The sequence below is a fragment of the Podarcis erhardii genome (genome assembly GCF_964252035.2).
Source record: "Podarcis erhardii genome assembly, chromosome: 12".
Lineage (NCBI taxonomy): Eukaryota > Metazoa > Chordata > Lepidosauria > Squamata > Lacertidae > Podarcis > Podarcis erhardii.
The window spans coordinates 32,360,017-32,376,232 of record NC_138513.1 but is presented as its reverse complement, the minus strand read 5'-3'; the positions used below and the strand labels follow the sequence as shown (position 1 = coordinate 32,376,232).

The following is a 16,216-nucleotide window of genomic DNA, read 5'->3' as shown; positions in this document are numbered from 1 at the left end:
TGTTTTAGGTGCGTCAGATATTTGTGCAACCCGGGAAGTGACCCAAAACCGCCACAAAAACATCACAAAAGGGGCAGAATGGGACAGGGGCGGAGACGGAACGGGGGCTTTTTCAATTATGATTCAGATATATGCGTCAAAACAAAATAAAAAAATTCCTTCCAGTAGCACCTTAAAGACCAACTGAGTTAGTTCTAGGTATGAGCTTTCGTGTGCATGCACACTTCTTCAGATATATGCGATTTCACTTAAAATTGGGAGTTGCCTGTATGATAAAATAAGCAGGTTCTTTGACTTTCTCTGAAGTTGTTTTAGCAAGGGAGCCTTGCTAGGTACCTGAGACAGGGAACAGGTGGGCACAATAGAGTTAGCATGATGGATACAAAGAGCATTGGAGGGCTTTCTGAACTTGTTGAAAGTTATCAGTAAAAAAACAGTCGCAAGATTTCACATGGACTTCAGAAGACCTTTATGCACTTCTTGTGTTTATATAGTAGTAGTTTAGTTGGAAATGAAGACACTATGTCCTGTTACTGACCCCTTTAAAGGCCTTGATTCATTTACCCTCAGTCTACAGGCTCGCAGTGTACTTAAGAGTTTGGAGATGCATCAGAGAGCACAAAATTTGCTGGGGAATGTGTGTCAGGGATGTTTGTTTGTGAAGCTCAAGGCACGCGAAGTACCCTTCCGCAAATAAATTGCAGAAGCCCACCAGTGAAATGCTGGCTTTTTAGGCAGAGATCAGTTTTACTTCTTGAGACATCATTGCCAGATTTCAGTATGGACTTTGGGCACAGCCCTGGGATGTATTATGTAGTCATTGTATTATGTACAATGCATCTTGAGCTCAAAAAACAAACTGGCAAAACCAGTTTCCATAAAATAGTACAAGAAGAAACTTCTGTAATATAGTTCAGCGTGTTTTCTCATTCAGGCACTTAATAAGCCTTTGAATAATGTGATTCAACATACTGAGAGCCATGTGGAAGTAAAGGAAATAATAAAAGGGAGTAAGATTTCTTGGATAACATAATGTAGCTTTCTTCCATACTTGAGTTTTGTATAAAATTGGTAAGATAATGATAGGTGACGGTAGAACTTAATACCAGGAAACTAAAACATAAATATAGTATCTTCTATCTTGTTAAAGATAGGCAAAAGAAAGAGTAACATGGTCAGGTTAAATGTAGGAAGTTGTATGAATCTTAGAACACCTGATAAGTCTATATATTATTTAAATTACTTTTATATTAGTTCTATCAGCAAAATCATTTTTAAACAATTTGTTGCATGTAAACTGTATGAAAAATGTGCAGATCTTTAAACCATTTTTTTTAAATGCATAGAGAAACCAAGTGTTTTCGCTTGCAGTGAAAATTACAGACAGGGACTCAACACATTTAATGGGATATTTCCCCCCCTTTCCATTTACACTATCATAAATTACAAAGCATATTTCACTTCACAAAATAAAACCATTTCCATACCATTTTATGACAGTATTTAGTACATAAACCTACAACAATTGAAATCTGTACAACTTAGGAGAATCCCTTCTAGCATTGTTCCAGCAAAGCAGACCTCACTTACATCTGGCCTGCAGCCTGGGTCTGTCTGCTTAGCCCTTGGTGACCTATGTAAAGGATAACTGATATACATTATTTCATCTGCCTCCTTTTGTCTTTACTCTTTCTTCATTATCCATGTTGCACACTCCCCACCCCAATTTTAATAGAAACCTATGCTCCCTGAAATAATTCAGAAAACAGCATAATTGGGTTTTGATATTTAGGATTTGTACAAATTAAGAGCAGAGCTCAATAGAGTCTTTTGTATTGCAAATTCAGTTCCGTAATAAACTATGCTACCTTTGTGTTTGAAATATTTGTACAAAAAAATCTCATGATGAGAAAATTCCATGTGAGAAAAAAGTCTAATATTAGGATGAATTTCATTATATTGCATTGAGAGGTCAACCTTTTGAAAGATACCCCCCCCCCCGAGATTTGGTAATATACCAATTCTCTATCCTTCACCTCTCTTTCCTTTATTAACAAATTTGTCAAAAGACACTGAAGAAAAGTGTGTAACTTTACAGATGTTTTACTTTTATAAATACAGAAGCAAAGTAATGCAACTTGATTTTTAGAAATAATAATAAAAAATTAACCCTAAATAAGTGCTAACTTTTAAGCAAGGCCAGGTAATATCCAATATTCTGGCATCACTTATTTTAAACATTACTGTACTCCAAAAAATGTGTTACGTGTAGTAGTTGATGCTAGTGTCTGTTTTTAAACCTTTGTTGCTCCTCTTTTTAGAAGGAGGTGGATAAATAGAATACTGTATTTGTATACCTCTAAAAGCAAAGAACATGAATTGCTAGAACATAACAAACCAAATAATATTAAGATGAGCATGAGAAGTGAAGTCTCATTAAAAGCATTTGCAATGAAAGAGGTATGTCAGGGTAATACTGCACTAGTGGTAAATGTTTTCAATATCCATAGCAATAATGCTTAAGAGAACTATACGGAAAGTCATCAATGCACCGCATTGAATTATATCTTGCTAAAATAAAACGACATTCCTGCAGCTAACTAAAGTAAAAATATACTTTAAATACATGTTTGTTTCCATTTAGACATAGTATAATTATGTCTTAATTAGAAAGAAATCGTATACCCCTATAAAAACTAATACTGACAAACAACCTGATCCTTAAGATACTGGACAAGATAAAATATCCTGAATGTAGGGTCTTCCTTTTCTCCTGTGTGAATAGAAATGCTACCCATGTACCTTGGAAGTCAAACGGAATCCATTCCGGAAGTCCGTTTGACTTCCAAAGCGTTCAAAAACCAAAGCGTGGCTTCTGATTGGCTGCAGGAAGCTCCTGCAGCCAATTGGAAGTTGTGGAAGCCCCATTGGACGTTTGGCTTCCAAAAGAACGTTCGAAAACTGGAACAGTCACTTCCAGGTTTCGATCGTTTGGGAGCCAAAACATTTGAGAACTAGGCTGTTCGAAAACCAAGGTACGACTGTATACAGAATTTTTTTGTTGTATACAAGGCATTATACATAGAAGAAAACCAGGAAGACCCTGCCTGTACAGAAGCTCTGCTTGGAATCAGATCATGGACATTGTTACAATCCTACTACTTAATTTGCCATTATTTTCAGTAAGAGGAACACAACTGAAATAGTAGAGAGCATGTCTTGAGCGCTACATTATGGTGGTCATGGGGAAAATAAATCCCATCAAGTCCAATGCCACTTATTTCCACATAACTACCATGATCTAGAAATCATTGCATGCCAAAACGGGATGCAAGAAACCTGTTTCCCCCCCCCCATATATGGTTTACCCTCCTTGAATCAGGGTTTACTACAACAATCCTTCAAATCTGCTATGCTGACCCAGTTCTTTTCAATAGGATCTGTGCCAGCATAGTACTTTGAGCATCAGGTTGAAAGTACCTTTTTGCTTCAATGATCTAAATAAAATACAAAGTTTGTGTCCTTTAATAAGTTACAGTAGAACAGTCTGTAACCTTTCTACATCGTTAACACTGGAAGCAAGGCAAAAGATACAAGGCAAGATGCTTTTCTTCTGACCTTTGTTCTTTCTTAAATAATTAAAAAAGAGGCATATGTCTATAAGACATTCCCCTTTTAACTAAATGTTTTGGTGTTCATCTGCAACACTGCAGAAAATAATGTGCTACCCTTTTTTTTCTTATGGGAATTTGTTTTCCCTTTGAACTTGTATTTTCATAGCAGATGGCCATGAGTTTACAACTTTGTTCATTTAAAACAAAACATCTTCGTTTTCTATCAATATTTGCACAATGAGTTTCTGGTACCGCATGTCATTGAGTGTAGCAAGAGTGCTGTCTTCTGGGGGTCTCATTAAAGTAGGTCCAAACACTATTCCCAAATTTTCAGCGTTCATAAAATTGTCTTTTTCATTCATGGTAATCCTAAAGGTGAAAGAAAAGTGATAGCTCTGTTAAACTGTTTTCCCACCCTTTCTTTATACCCAGAGCTGATTGGGAATTCTAGGAAAACACAAAAAAGTGCACTTTTGAAAAGCTCAGTTCAGGCATAGGCAAACTCAGCCCTCCAGATGTTTTGAGACTACAATTCCCACCATCCCTGACCACTGGTCCTATTAGCTAGGGATCATGGGAGTTGTAGGCCAAAAACTTCTGGAGGGCCAAGTTTGCCTAAGCCTGGCTTAGTTAGCAATCTTGATTCAAGGTTGTATCCAAACAGAAACAGATACCTGCTCCTTGATCTTAGGAACCGCCATGCAAATTTTCCGTATATCTTAAGAGCTGTCCAAATGCATAGGGCTCAGAGAAACTACTTTTCAAAATATATAGTAGATATTTGCTTCACATGCTGAATAATGGTTGTTTCTGCACTGCAATAGTGGCCTGGGGGGTGGGGGTGGGGGAGCTGGAGCCACCCTTCCAACATTGACTTTTTGGCAACCTGAATGGAACTATTGTAGGACAAGGCAGGAATAAGGTTGGGCCTGTACCATAATGGCTCTGTTGGTTTACCCACAGGCCTATACCATATTGGCTCCAGCTCCCACCACAGTGTCAATTTGTTGTGCAACTGCTCTGTACAAGAAAGCTGCAGTGACGTCAGTGTTGGCAGGCTGGTAAGTTACACTGTGCACTTAAATGGAGACAGGAGATCAGTGCAGCACACCCACTTTTTCTGAATGGGGGGCACAATTACACGTGGGCAGGAGAGTTCCATGTGAAGGGCCCCCGTGGACAAACTGGTCGTCAATTTTTTTCCCTACACCTTTAGTAATAAACTAAACCTTTTTGTGTGTGTGTGAACCCACTTGGAAACAAAGTTTTGAATTAACTGTGATCTCTATGATGACTGATTGTACTCTCAGGTATCTTTCTAAATGTCTGACATTTCTAGTTTACTTATATGGCTGTGACTTGTTGATTGGTAAAGGGACCCCTGACCATTAGGTCCAGTCGTGGCCGACTCTGGGGTTGCGGCGCTCATCTCGCTTTATTGGCCGAGGGAGCCAGCATACAGCTTCTGGGTCATGTGGCCAGCATGACTAAGCCGTTTCTGGCAAACGAGAGCAGCGCACGGAAACGCCGTTTACCTTCCCGCCGGAGTGGTACCTATTTATCTACTTGCACTCTGACGTTCTTTCGAACTGCTGGGTTGGCAGGAGCAGGGACCGAGCCACGGAAGCTCACCCCGTCGCGGGGATCCGAACTGCCGACATTCTGATCAGCAAGTCCTAGGCTCAGTGGTTTAACCCACAGCGTCGTAAAACTGGTTAAAATTTGAAGATACTACTACTACTCCTACTACTACTACTAAAATTACTCATAATAATTTTATTATTTATACCCCACCCATCTGGCTGTGCTGCCAGAAATTTCTTCTGCAGTGACTGTTTAAAATGTTTTTTAAAGAATATTTCTTTATGAAGAAAGAAAGATGATCAAGCCTCCTTTTATAGGCAAATTCGCTTACTTTTTGAGATGAATCATCAGGTATCTCAGAGTCTCGTAGTGTGCTGCAGGAAGTAACATCAACACTTCGTGGACAGCTTCTAGTCTTTCATCAGCATTGGAGAGCTCTACGTGATACAAAACAAGATTCTTGTAAGCTTTATCAGATGCAGATTTCAAAGTTCAATAAAAAAAATACAATTAAAGAAATCCAGTATTCCTGCTGCTGCAGGAGTTTTATAATTGTAGAGTTAAGGTTATGACAAAACTATATAAATAAATGAAATGCCTCAGTACTTACTTGCTGCATCTATAAACTTGGAATACGTATCGTAGGTGATAACCGGGATAGGCAGATCTCTGAAATACAGCTTCAGTGCTCCAGCAATAATATTTATGTCTGGATATATGTTGGCAGAGACGTCTGCCTTGTCACCATCTAGAAAAGAATGAGATGGTTTAAAGGTCCTACTTTTTCTTTTGCCAAAGACATTCTTGAGTTATCTTGTCAAACATTGCTCATGATTGGGTTTTGAATCACTGGAAAATGAAGAAGTTCCATAACCTGGACACTACACAGGATACCTTTTCACACATCCCTACCAACTATACCTCAGGTGGAGCTGGGATGTGCCTATGGATCTTCTGATGTCAACCTCTGTGGATGGACATATGACCATATGGGAAGACATGTTCCCTTATGAATGCTTGCACGTTCCCATACACTGGCTCCAGCAAACACATTTGCTGGATCAATTTGTACTAGCTGAAATGTTTTTCTGAAGGCATTTCAAAGACAGTCCCTTGAACAGTGTACTGTAGTAGACCAATCTCATTTTATTTAAAAGATTTAAGGATACCTTTCAGTGAAACTATCAGTGCAGCACATAAGGAACTATTATAAAACCATGAGTATAAAATCTTATTTGTGTGGTGGGGGGGGGGCAGGGAGAGAGAGTGTTTTAGGAACAGTTTACTAAGTAGTTCAGTTTTCAGGCACAAAGTTTAAATTTGTTCAGAAGTAATCCACTCTTCTGTCCCTTTAGAAAACAAGTGATAAACCTGCTTTCTCAGGTTTTGCTTTAAAATAAGTCCTTGTACCTATTCCTTCCTCTACGTCATGGTACTTTGTTTTGCTTATGAAAAACCCTGCAATAAAGTTTTTAAATACATTTGTATTTAGCAGAATAAATAATCGTTTTGCGAAGAAACCTGTGGCATTAAACTTGAAGTGACATGAAATACATCCACAAAAATTTCCTTTAGAGCAGATGTATAGCTGCGTTACTAGTGAAGGCCAAATTGTAAGTTTAACACCTCAGCAATAATCACACTTATTAGGAAGGAGCTAAATTGTAACTGAACGAATCTTCAAGTGTAATTATAAATGTGTTTGTGACTGGGGAGCAAGTCTTTAAAACAACAGTCTTATGTATCTGATATAGCAGAGTGAACCCGCATATTAGCATTTACTCTAATACAGCACCAGTACTTCCATCACAGTGTTTATTCTGCACCAGCCTGGCTCATATTTATCCTCATATACTTGGTACGGAAGCGTTAGTATTATAAAACGTTGTTTGGACAGCTCTATTTAATTGCAGTACAATGAGATCTAAAGTGCTACAGTGAAAGCAAATGCTTTGGGGGGAAAATACTGCAGCTGCCTCTATATCCATCCAGATATGGTAAAGCAGAGTGCCATATCCCCTTTTCAGGCTATCTGCAAGTTTACAAAATAAAAGTGACATTCATAGGTTATCATAGCAAGTCATATCATGGAGGAGTTTTACTTGGAAGTTGATAAGTATCTCTCTGCCTGTAACTTATTATAAGCTAAACGGATGGGGAAAGACTGAAGGCCACTTAAAAGGCAGGAATGTGTGCACCCTAGAACATGGGTAGGTAAACAAAGGCCCTGGGACCGGATCCAGCCCAATCGCCTTCTCAATCAGGCCTGCAAATTTGTCCTTTTATTTAAAATGCATCTCTGGGTTATTTATGGGGCATAAGAATTCATTCATTCCCCCCGCCCCCAAAAAATATAGTCTGGTCCCCCCACAAGATCTGAGGGATAGTGGACTGGCCCCCTGCTGAAAAAGTTTGCTGACCCCTGCAGTAGGCACACAGCAAATCAAGAAATTAATTCTGATGAAAAGCACTGCTCAAACTGGAATTGCTCTAAGAATCATGGTACCTATGGATTCCATCACGGTATTTTTTCTTTTCAAACATTCAAAAGGCACTCCAGAAAACAAATGTACTATTTGTGAACTGCAATATGCCACAAACTGCAGGCGTAAAAACGATTGCTCATTCTGAAAATTGGTGTTATTGGATGCTAATAAGAATCAGCCGGCTGGAGAAAATAAGTAGTTTTAGAGAGCAATGGTACTGATAAAGGAAGCTGCAGTACTTTGGAGGCGTTTGACCATGATTCGGTCAAGGGATCCATCACAAACTAGCCACATGCAGCCATCTTAGTTTGTTTGCTTGTTTAGCAACTTTGTCCTCAACAGCTCACTGTCCTGAATAGATTTTTTTTTTAAACAGTAACATTTTGAAAGCAACCTGGGTGGGCATGTGGAAATACCAATGAGCAATGAACCAGATAAATAACATCTTAGTCTACACATAACTATCTCCACAACTGTTGAATTTCTAGGGTACAATTCTTGCAAATTGAGTAAATTCATACAACCTATAAACTATTTTAAATCCAAACACAGGGAAGCTGTTTGGTGCGATGAGCTGTTGGTGTGCAGCTGTTTACGAAGTGGAACTGCTTTTTTTTTTAATGAAATAGTAGTATATAAGCATTTTAATAAATTCCTATGTTAATTATGCCACCACAGACCACCAAACAAGTTATGGTGGCATGTTGAGGAACAGGTCACTTCTGTAGTCTCCTTGTGGTAGGAATCACATGCATCTAAAAGTTCAGTGGCCATATTTTAAACAAGCTGACAAGAAAACTTGTGTTTGCCCGTAGTTTATAACACACACTAAAGGTGAATCTACCCACAATGCTTAATGCATAACATGGATTACAACTCTTATTTCTCTTAAATTAATTGCAGTTATGAAGGGCAGAACAAAAGAGGGGATGAGGTTTATCTCTTCAGTCTCTAGCCATGTCTCCCTGAATATCAACCCCCTCATGTGCCCATGAGGCTTAGTAAAAAAGTTCCCATTAGTGCCAATGAGGCTAATGCCTCTTTGCAAAAAAACCAAATAAAGCAGAAAAAAATAGTGATGTAGATCCTTCTTTAGTAAGAACCCTCAAATATGAGATGTGTGGTGCCAAGCAGGACAAACAACCAACTAAAGCTCAGAATGCACTTGTTACAATGAGAACTCTATGAACAAGCTGTACAATGAATGTTTTATATGCTAGCAGGAACAGAACTGGTCAACAATACCAGCACAGTGAGCGACTGTTGCTGTACAGCATCCATATTCATCCCGTGGAAGAATAAATAAACATTATTCCTATCAAGCTTACTCAGTGGAATTAACAGTCGCAAATATACTGACCTGATTTTTACTCTAAAGCTCATCTGTCCTTATAGTATAGTGATAATGTAATTTAGACCCTCATTATTTTAGAGATAGTGGGGCAGAATTTAATATGCAGAAACAGAAAGTGTTTCCTGAAACGAAGCAGTTCAAATAGGTGTGTTTTGAGACGCTGTGCGTCTTCCTACTCACCCCAAGACATGTTTTAACATACGTAGTAAATGCCAATAGAAACCAGTACATCATAAAATACCCCAAAAGTATTGTGGGAGGAAAACGGCCTTCTCATTATTACACCATCAAAACATGTGCAACGCCAATGAACACAGGGTATGTACAAGCTTTCCAAAGCTAAAACATTGCCGACAGGCTTTCCACAGCTAAAATGTACTGTACCTCGATCAAAGGCCATTTTGACATCTTCAATGTGTTCAGTGAACCCCGAGACTCTGTAAATCCCTTCTGACTTCAAGCCTGCAGGCAAAAATTTCATCAGCTGCTGTTTAGTCTAGGGATACATTTTCACATTCCAGTTATATTTTACTTCTTTTCACAAGTTAGCTTCTGCCTCCCGAATTCTCGGAACAAGAGAAATTACTCATCGTATAGCCATCTTTTGACAGAGCTCTCACAGTTGGTTAGTTATGCCCCCTTTAGGCCCATAACAGCAATCATTAGCTTTTAAAGAATGAGGGTTTTTTTCACACACACCATGTGTGTAAGGGAGAAAATTGGAGGATCGGTTTGAGGATCTATAACAGATAACTTGAAATCACTATGTTGGAAAGGGAGGCTGACACTATTAAGCACAAGGGTACAATTCATTTTGTAACAACTGAGTGTCGCAAGGAAGTAGAGAGATGCTTCAAGTGATGAATGTGACCATGGAAGGGCCTTGAACCTTCTATCCTAGCAACCGCTCTCCAAGGTCTCAGGCAGAGAGCCTTCCAAGGCTTGCTAGCCTTTTCTCTCTTTTTTTAACAGGAATTTAATATAGAATTTCCTGCATGCAACCCATTAGTTCTCTTACTGAGCTGTATGACCTTTCCCACATAAGGATGATGACTTAATTTAAGCTAATGGCTTGGATTGTAGCGGAAATCAATTTGAGGAAGTGCATGGAAGTTTCCCATCCTCTCCTTGTCCCTGCAGCCATCTGAAATCCTCCAAAAGGTGGCTCTTTCATTCTCTGAACTTCAAAGCTCCTTTTCCAGCAGCCTCAGATGCCACATCCCACATTGTCCAGAAGGGTGGATACTTGGGGGTGGGGGCGCAGGTGGCTTCAGGTGGGAAGAGGGCATCAAAAACTGCTGTAAAATTCCTAAATTTCACTTCTCTTGGGATCCACACAGGGCCGGATTTAGGTTTGATGAGGCCCTAAGCTACTGAAGGTAGTGGGGCCCTTTATATATCCAGCTGTCCTTTGTCAACAACAAATTGTCACTGTTTTTTGTGTTGAATATATGCTATATGGTAATTTATGGACTTAATGGGTATCTAAAGTAATTTGTACATGCAGAATGCAGGCACCCTATATATAGAAATGAGCAAACCAGGGATATTTTAGGGAGCAGGCTAGCAGGCGGGACCCATTACTTACATCATAGGAGCCTACACAACACAAAACAATGTTGCTGTATGTAGGTTTTATTATATTTGTTTTTTATCTTATATTTTGGAAATGTACATCCAGTTTTTTCCCCTTTAATTTTTTTGGGGGGCCCGAAGAGACTGGGGCCCTAAGCTATAGCTTGTTTAGCTTATACGTACGTAAATCTGGCACCGGATCCACACTATTGTCTTCTAATATCTATACTCACTCAGCTACTAAGATGATGTGGGTTAACTGGAAATGATTAACTTTGGTCTATTAACTTAATTAAATATATTCCAGTCCGTTTTACACTGTGTAGAACTTAATTGGACACAACCCCGGTGGCACAATCGAGAGATTTAAATTTCCTATAACAGTTCTAGGTTTGATTTATGATATACACATTGATTGATTGATTGATTGATTGACTGACAGAATTTATATCTCGCCCTATTGAAGCCTTCTATAAGTATTTTCTTCTATTATTTATAGGCTAAGAGTTTATTTTACATTAATATCTTAACATGCATTTGTTCATTTCACATTAGTTTCTGCGACATAGGCTTGGTTATCATTTTGAAAGCAATTGGACTTTACTATAGCTCCCAACAGTTTTAATTGGAAAGTGCAATATTTACTGGAAAAATTAAATGTGAGGGGGCATAGTTTTCTACATTGAAAAATGTAGCTAAATATATTAAATAATTAAAACAATGCACATTGTTTGTGTGGTGGTAGTAGTGAACTATAATTCGCTTCCTCAACCAAATGAGGTTAAGTTGTTCTTCAAAGTAAACACTTTAAACAATTTGTTCATAAAACGTTTCCCTACAAAGGAATATAAAGAAATCAGATTTTATATAAAACATGTAATTTAAAATTACTTAGTTTTCTGTAATATAATATCTGATTACGTTTGTCAGTCAGTGATATTATATTAGCGTTCTAGTAACCCAGCGAAGGAAATCCTATTTCATCAACATGTAAATACCTCTTGCTTCGATTTCTCGAATACATATGTCCACTACCATGGGTCTCTGTGAATTGTGGGCCTTCACTAGTGTGGTGAGGTCACAGCAGTAGACTCGTTTGATTCTCTTGAGGTCTGGTTGGCAGTCATTGGGGACGTATTTTGAACACTGTTTGTGTACGTTCAATCCACAGTCTGTAAAGAAAGTATCAGTGTTACTTTGAGTTTTTTCTATTTTACTCTCAGAAAGAATGAAAACATTCTACATGTGAACATCTTAGCTCTCAATTACTCTACTTTTCACCGCACACAGTAAATTACAAGGCAATAGATCAATTTGTAAATATAACAAAGGTTGGCGGGCAAAAATATGTGACGGAATGAAATTCTATGAGTATAGGGTTGCCATATTTCAAAAAGTGAACATCCGGACACAAAAGTTGTTGAGCTTCTGATATGGGCTGCCATATGACTGGGTTTCCCCAGAAATTTTAACCAATTTTTGAGAATTCCGTTCCAATGAATGAATCCCAGATGTATGGCAGCCCTATGTAATATAACATTTGAATCTTACTCTAATTCTCTAGTAATGTAGCAGGTACATGAAGCACATATGAGCAACTGTTAAGGCTGAAACAAAAAAAATTGGCCACCGTGTGGAGAATGTGGAAAATGCTTCCAAGTGCCTGTGGTTCTAATATATTTGAAACGGGTTGACAAGATGTTCAGATCATTTCAGTGCTAACTGAAATAAAGACAGGTAACTGTAACAACAACAACAACAACAACAAATTATGTGTATGCTGTCCATCTGACTAGGTTGTCCCAGCCACTCTGGGCAGCTTCCAACAAGTTAAAACAAATTTTAAGGACCAAGACTGTAATGAAGACTGTAATGGATACAGGAGCTCTTCAAGAAATCCAGGCCAATCCATGTGTCATATGTCAACCATATGTCAGGAGTGCTCTGATGGTGTTTCCTGCTTGGCAGGGGGTTGGACTCGATGGCCCTTGTGGTCTCTTCCAACTCTATGATTCTATGATTCATGTGGTAAATATTAAATTTATAGTAAAATTTTTATGTTTCTCCTCAGAAGCGAGCTCCACTGAGTTCAGTGGGACTTAGATAAAAAAGGTAAAGGACCCCTGGATGGTTAAGTCCAGTCAAAGGCGACTATGTGGTTGCAGCGCTCATCTCGCTTTCAGGACGAGGGAGCCGGCGTTTGCCCACAGACAGCTTTCCGGGTCATGTGGCCAGCATGACTAAACCGCTTCTGGTGCAACGGGACACTGTGACGGAAGCCAGAGTGCATGGAAACGCCATTTACCTTCCCACCACAGCGGTACCTATTTATCTACTTGCACTGGTGTGCTTTTGAATTGCTAGGTTGGCAGGAGCTGGGACAGTGCAACGGGAGCTCACCAACCTTTTGAACAGCCAACCTTCTGATTGGCAAGCCCAAGAGGCTCAGTGGTTTAGGCCACAGCACCACCTGCATATACCAGTGGGACTTACTCCTAGATTGCAGCCTAAGTGTAGTTTCTGCCCCATGGCCCCTAATGGAAGCCTAGTTGCAACAGAGGCAGAGTGATGTTCTAGGAGAGGGGTGCTGCCAACTCCATCTCCCTGTGTGCAATTGGGTTTCAAAGAAACCAGCTATTCTAGCCAAGAGAAAATAAGCCTTCTCTTGTATCTGGGTAGGGAAGGGTTAACCCCATGCCAGAGCCCTCCAGATGTACCCTCATCTGACCATCATCCCTGACCCATTGGCCATGCTGGACTGACAGGCACTGTAGTCTGCAACATCTGGCTGGCATTAAGCGCTAGTTTGGGGAAGCTTGAGAACAGTAAAAAAATGAATACGTGTTTAAAATATATGCTTGTCGTTTATTAGATAACCTTTGTACTCATTTGCTAGGAAACTGGATTTATTGCTCTTTCATTGGAACACGTGAAGTAATAATAAAAGTGTGTCTCTATGCATGTGCAGAGTCAACTACCCGTACAAATGACTAACCAGAGCTTGCCTCATTCATTAAGCAGGGTTTCAAACACCGAGATTAGGGATTCTGGGCAGGCTTAGACTTCTGCACTTCTTATAAAAATTAACTCTCACAAGTACACAGTGTGATTCAGAATCATCACTGTCCCTTTCAGCCATCAACATAAAAGTATTCTTGACTCCACTGCTAAACATGAACAGTTTCTTCCCTTGCAATATTTGATACCCACAGGTAAAGGACCTCTGTGCCTTTAACTAAATCTGTTTGGTTTATTGGGCTCGTTCAGACAGAAACCAACTGCATAATACAGTATTGTTCAGTGAAATCTAAACAAACCCAGCCAGCTGTACTTAAGATACTCCCTTTAGGTTTTTTTTTTTTAGTTCTTGCTAAACATTTCCTGTGTAGTTAAAAACTTGTTTGTCTGCTTAGAGTTAAATATTGGTAACCTAATGAAGCAGAAAGTTAAGCTTTGGACTACATAAACATACTTTTTTTCACAGGTTAAATACTTAGAGAATGGAAACAAATCCAGCCAGACATATTATGTTTAAACATACAGTTCTTATAAGAATAATTAGTTACATGTCGACTCAACCTCTTGTGTTAATTGTCCAAAGGGAATCTGCAAGCTTAAAGGGATTGGCAATGACCCTGAAGTCACACAGGTCTCCTGTGTTTAGCATGGACATGTCAGCCACAGAGACCTGTGTATAGCTCTTTATAGGGGCTAAAACGATTGGACATGCTGACTGGGGCTGATGGGAGTTGGGAGTCAAGTTACAGTGTTGTTGGCAAGAGCCCATACCTGCTTAAGTATGACAACTGACAAGAAAATACCAAGGAACGGTCATTTAAGTCATATAATTATATTGTGTATGGTTGACCGAGAAAAGAAACCAGCTTTAGGCACCGTAATATAAAATGGCAGTATGATGTCCCCACCACAAACCCAAGAGCTCTGCGGCATAACGGATCTTCCCCACCTAACTCGCCTTACCCTATGGCATGTTAAATTGAAACTGTGCCTGTTTTCTGGGTCGCACATTCATAGAACTACACCAGCTAATTCAGCCGTGGCTGTCTATCAAGTTTCATCAACCCACGACAATATGTCCATTAGTCAAGAGGGACAGGAGTTGCAGTCCCCACAATATCTGGAGGACCATGACCCATGAATTAGCAGGCATTATTTTTTGACTTCACATGAAAGCTATGATTACCTACTTCTTTATATCGAATCTCTGTTAAAGGCTCAGAACGTACGCCGTTAAGATTCTTCTGGACAGTTAACAACCCCATTGGCAATTGGTAGATAACATATATTAAATGCCAACAACCAATAACAGTAATATGACTAGTACCCATTAACCATAGGTCAATGAGGTTAGAAATGGAGTCCAGTCCACTCCAGTTGAGCAGTTTAGTTGCCAGACTATCAGCTCCATTATAATCCCCCAAAAGGCTCAAGAGTTACTCATATATTTTAAGCTTGGAATTCAAATTTTAGCCAGGATTTCCCATAGCAAAAGTTCCACTCTTTCCCAGCTTTAAACTTCATTAAAGAAAAGAAAAAAAAAGAGACACCAGTAGTTAACTTCATTGAGTGAAAAGGAGACATCCACTTTAAACCAGTTACTATTCTTATTATCATTATTATTAAGTGTGTGTGTGTGTGTGTGTGTGTGTGTGTGTGTGTGTGTGCATTGCTCTAAAAGAGCATTAAACTGTAGAACACTTTGTCTAATTTAGGAGGGCATTGTCACTCTGCATTGCCCCTTGAAAGATATTTACAGTTTTGTTTTTCAGGGGTTAAGGGCCTGGTCAATAAGATTTTTAAGATTACCTGAGCATCTGACTCCCTGAGCAATGAGTCCCCACATGAAGTTGGCACAGTATTCACACCAATGTGGACCTCGGAACGTGTGGACCTGTAATACAGAATGGAAAGCAGTCCAGGGTCATTGGGAGGCAGATGGCCTGACAGATGGAACAAGCAGAAGAAAGAGATAAGCAACAAACGACTCAGTTAAAAGAACAAGTCTTCCTCGCTGACAGCTGCATGCCAAATACTGAGGGTAATAAGAAGCCTGGGGAAAAGAAAACTGCCTTTGGTCTCAGGGTCCTCTTCATTTCACAAGGCAAAACAAACAAAACCTAATCACACTGGAGGGCATTGAAATCAATCTATGTAACTCTTTTAATGGGTTTATTGTTTCTCATATGCCAGGGGGGGCCAACTCCCAAAGAGACTGTGATCTACTCAGAGTTAAAAACTGGCAGTGATCTACCCCCGTTTTTTAGGGGTTCAGGTCAAAGTTGCTGAGCTTTTTTTAGGGGAGCCAGAGTTCTTGAGCTCTTTTTTTTTGGGGGGGGGAGCCAGTGATCTACCACAGACGTCCAGTGATTTACCAGATCACGATCTACTTGTTGGACATGCCTGGTACAACATGAATTTCCTTGGAAACTTACCAACTTTGGGATTTGGCGCATTTTCTTTAGTGACCTGATGCCTAGTTATTCCATGGTAATTTGGGGTCTGCTTTTTTGTGCTTTTAGTTCCCAATATTGCAATTTGAAAGCTAATTCCTTAATACCATCAAAGCTTGTTAGAAACAAAGA

General features: G+C 39.4%; 1 protein-coding gene across 2 annotated transcripts in view; it reads right to left on the bottom strand.

Moving 5' to 3' along the window:
- Positions 1-1,386: 1,386 nt before the first annotated feature.
- The window catches only part of CHN2 (chimerin 2), a 149,294-nt gene continuing 134,464 nt past the window's right edge, over positions 1,387-16,216 (bottom strand). For both annotated transcript variants that reach the window (XM_081882267.1, XM_081882268.1), the window contains 6 exons: positions 15,441-15,525; positions 11,612-11,785; positions 9,423-9,500; positions 5,809-5,946; positions 5,530-5,635; positions 1,387-3,983 (listed from right to left, as the gene is read on the bottom strand). In XM_081882267.1, coding sequence (XP_081738393.1) covers positions 3,812-3,983; positions 5,530-5,635; positions 5,809-5,946; positions 9,423-9,500; positions 11,612-11,785; positions 15,441-15,525 — 753 coding nt within the window. In that variant the 3' untranslated portion in view covers positions 1,387-3,811. The remainder of the gene's footprint in view (positions 3,984-5,529; positions 5,636-5,808; positions 5,947-9,422; positions 9,501-11,611; positions 11,786-15,440; positions 15,526-16,216) is intronic.